The 3897-nt window shown below is 32.2% G+C and overlaps 1 protein-coding gene across 1 annotated transcript; it reads right to left on the reverse strand.

The window, feature by feature from the left end:
* Window positions 1–747: 747 nt before the first annotated feature.
* LOC131672961 (uncharacterized) lies at window positions 748–3168 on the reverse strand. The gene is made up of 6 exons (XM_058950547.1): window positions 3151–3168; window positions 2481–2561; window positions 2230–2277; window positions 1983–2132; window positions 1763–1918; window positions 748–1697 (listed from the first exon to the last, which is right to left on the reverse strand). Exons 2-6 carry the CDS (start codon window positions 2550–2552, stop codon window positions 1530–1532), a joined length of 594 nt encoding a protein of 197 aa, XP_058806530.1. The 5' UTR covers window positions 2553–2561; window positions 3151–3168; the 3' UTR covers window positions 748–1529.
* Between the last annotated feature and the right edge of the window lie 729 nt (window positions 3169–3897).

Below are 3897 nucleotides of genomic sequence, written 5' to 3' on the forward strand. Positions count from 1 at the left end.
TAAAGTTGCGCAGCTCCAAGCGTCGCATCGACGTCGGTGCATTGCAGAGCAAGCACGTCCGAAAAATACGAATTTAAAGAAAGACAAGATAAAACGACGTTAAACGAAGAAAAAGCGTCGAACGATACATTTTAATTAAAACAAATTTTCCAGGTCGATGAGAGGGGGACGACAGGCCGAGCATTTTTTCCATCGAGTCGGCTGCTGCAGAGTGGCGGCGGTGGCGTGCGCTGAATGGCCCCGAGAGTGATACGAAGGCGGTAGTGACGTCATTAGCAATTCCGATCTCGTCGGGCGGAAATTATGTCCAGCGCGACGCCCGCCGCCCGCCGCCTACTCGCTCTCAATATCCTCTCGCTCTCGCCTATTCCCCAACATGGCAACGTTACGTATCCTACGGCATATATACGTAATCGACGAGACTGCCACGAGACGAGCTCGGGTGCAGAAAAAAAAAACGGAAAAAACGTTTCCCTGCTCAACGAGATTTCTTCGCTTCCGGTTTCCGCTTCGTGGGTAACTTCCCATCTGTGATTGCCTTGGCTCAGGTTATTTACGCTAATATACTTGAAATATTAAAGGAGATGATGCTGATTATTTATCTGGCATTATGGTTCTAGTATCATAAATATTCCATCTTGAACTTATCAGCACATGTTTTATTATAAACGAATGCAATCGTATAATTTTCCGCCTTTGGCCAAATTATATTTATAACATGTGCATAGTGCGTGTCATTTCTTAGTCTTTTTCATCCCTACTTTCTTTCAATCTAAAACTTCATATTTTCATAAATTGAATTACTTGAAAGGACTTTTCTATTCTCTATTAAACAGCAGTTATGAGACTGTTTATACAGCTTGCTAAGATAAGACATCTGTTATTTAGATTTGAGCTAGAAAGCAGCTAGCGGCGATCAATTTCCGTAGGCGTGCTTATATCAGCCCAGATGTCTGATCTCGTTAGCAGCACTCTCACCTTTCCTCTCTTTGTGCGTCGCGCGTACGTAAACAGCGTGAGAAGATCACGGGCTAATCTAAATATTTGAGCGCGGAATCTCTCGCGCAGCAGCTCGAGATTTACAATGAACTTCCGGTATGATCTGGAAGGAAGTTTGCTATAGAGACCCGCAAACCTTATCAACGGCATATCGGCCATCCGAATCTCAAGTAAGCCTCCCGCCAATGAGGACACCAGAGCCACTTCCTCTTAGGCAACTGCCACTATACAGATATGACTACTGTAAATAAGGAGACTTCATATTTCTTAGGTAGAACACTGTAACTCAAGTAAACTTTATCAATAACAAAATTGTTATGTTATTAAAAAATAACTCGATCGTTATGACCTTTCGTCTCTTCATTTTTGCGATATGAAACATGTTTATAACAATTTAAAAAAAAAACTATTTGAATGTCATTAAATTTTATTGAAACTAAATTTGCAATAAGTTTAATTTACTTAAAATTTTAAATAATAACCTTCATTATCAAGTCAGTACATAGGTATATTGATTAAAAAAGCCTATGTTACTTAGCGTTTACGGACTTAGATTTAATTTCAATATCTTTTATCAAAGCTTCAGGATTAAAAGAACGTATTTGATTGTACGTATTAAAATACCATCCTTCCAGAAAACTTGCTGGAAACAATCTATCAAACTGAAACTGTCCCGCATCATTAAAATGATGTTTTCCCTGAAAAATACCACGGTTTAGTAATATAAATCATAAAAACAAAAAAATACGTGTTATATACAAACCTTTTGTATACATTTTCCGTCTTTTGTCAATTCAATGAGAAACGGTGGTAAATAATCGTGATATTTGTCCTTTAAATTACAAATTTTCGATACATATGTTTGTACATTCTCCCATGGCCCATTTTCAGATTTAGATTTAACGAATTTCGTTATCAACTGAAATAAACTTTATATTATAACTTGAATAATATTCGGTACATGTACATGCATTTCTAGTTACCACTGTATCTTCAGGAAAATCTTTTATAATATCCCATTGTAATGGCAATTCTGTATATGTATCGTTTTTTCTTTCTAAACCTGCCTTGTAAGTTTTCTTGTTAACATAATCTGTGTTTAAATAATGAAGTTGAGCAGATGTTATATTGACCTATAATAACATTCATTCGTTCTGTATTTTTATTTTGATTAATGAACAACGTTCTACATTGGAGATTTATTCATTTTTTCAATGAAATGTAACTTACAAGATTAGTTGAAGATTTTTGACTTTCGCTCGACGAACGTGAGCTGTCCTGTATTATTATTAAGTTTTATCATCAAAGTATTACAAAAATAGAACTTTTTTAAATAAATAAAACATGTCAACTATCTCTCTTTATCAGGGAAAGTTGTTTTAAATTATTATATTTTCAACCACAGAAATATGTGTATTTTGCATGCTATGAAAACATGTAAAAAACACAATGTTATATAATTTAATAATGAAATATATTACCTCATTCGAATCACATTGTATTGCAGAAATAAATACGCTAAAAGTGACTAATGCAGCAACCAAAATCTTCATGGCCCTTTTCTTTCAATTTAAAAAATAATCTTAAATAAAGAAAACAATTTTATAAGCACTATAATTTAATACCTTCTTCAAATCTTTTAAAAAAGGTACACTTCAAGGTGTTTTATTTAACAGAAATATTTCTATTCGCAATGGTGGTTTACGAAGTAATTCTAGATGAATTTATTTTTCAGATCTCTAACCTAAAAGTCGCAATGTATTGCTTATTATTGGTTTTTTAAATGAAAAATATTTTTTGACCGCACGTTTTTGGCCGAACGTGCGGAAAGTACGTACTTTCCACACATGTATCGTAATGTACTAGTTCACGTCGCGTACCTAAAGCATTTTTCTCGATGTTGGCTAATAATCCACGCTTTCAGTTCGGTCCGATAATCGTTATTTTCATAAATAAGACCTTTTCGTACATGACAAGAAATATACGAGTGTATTATATCAAAGCAATTAGTTTTAGAACTATTTGTCATATAAACATTTCAATATTACACACATATACACGCACACACACAAACATATACATCTATAGCATATAATATATTTAACTTCAAAAGCTGATATAATTAATCAATTTTTTTAAAACTATTCAAACCTTTTTCAAACGTTGGTTAAGTTGTTATTGTACAAAGGTATGAACGACTGTATTTTATATTCTGTTTTTTTGAAGTGCAAGTAATTAAGAATAATACTTAATTTACTTTATCGCTTGAGTAATAACGATGCCGACATATTTGTTATCATTGTTTATTGAACAAACAAGTTCCAGAATTGTAATACAAAATATATTCAAAATTAGAAGCTACATCAATACTTACTATTTAAACTACAAAAATAAATGTATTATGAGCATTAAAATAATAATTATTTTTCTTCACGAAGTAGTAATTTATTAAATTTGAATTAACGTTAATCACTTGAATATTAAAACTATAGAGTCCCTGAAACTGAAAAGGTAACCGTAATTTAAAAAAAATTATCTAGAACTAATAAAAATACAAAATTAACAATTTGTTCATATTTCTCTATAGATATGATAGTTCTTTTAAAAATGGTGGCAAATATTCACGAAATTTGTTTTTTAAATTAAAAATTTCAGTAATAAAAGCTCTTTTGATCCAATGTATGCTGTTATGATCTTACTTTATTGGCATAGTTATGAACTAAAAATGTTGAGAACGAAAAAAAATTATGCCTATGCTAAGTTTATTGTAATACTTAGTATACTTGAATTTGTTTGCACTAACCTTGGATTTATTGTATGCAAAACCAATAACTAGAGATACTGAATATTTGTCATATATAATCTACTCTTTTCCTTAAATTTAACAGTTAAAAGCAA

The sequence above is a fragment of the Phymastichus coffea genome, unplaced genomic scaffold, assembly GCF_024137745.1.
Source record: "Phymastichus coffea isolate CEN01 unplaced genomic scaffold, Cenicafe_Pcof_1.1 PCOF00163, whole genome shotgun sequence".
Taxonomy (NCBI): domain Eukaryota; kingdom Metazoa; phylum Arthropoda; class Insecta; order Hymenoptera; family Eulophidae; genus Phymastichus; species Phymastichus coffea.

Excerpts from the sequence above, each read along its gene's own strand:
- LOC131672961 (XM_058950547.1), bottom strand. The coding sequence starts at position 2,552 with ATGAAGATTTTGGTTGCTGCATTAGTCACTTTTAGCGTATTTATTTCT. Across the intron at positions 2,278-2,480 it reads TACAATGTGATTCGAATGAG|GACAGCTCACGTTCGTCGAG; the intron begins GTAATATATTTC and ends ATAATAATACAG. Across the intron at positions 2,133-2,229 it reads AAAAATCTTCAACTAATCTT|GTCAATATAACATCTGCTCA; the intron begins GTAAGTTACATT and ends ATGTTATTATAG.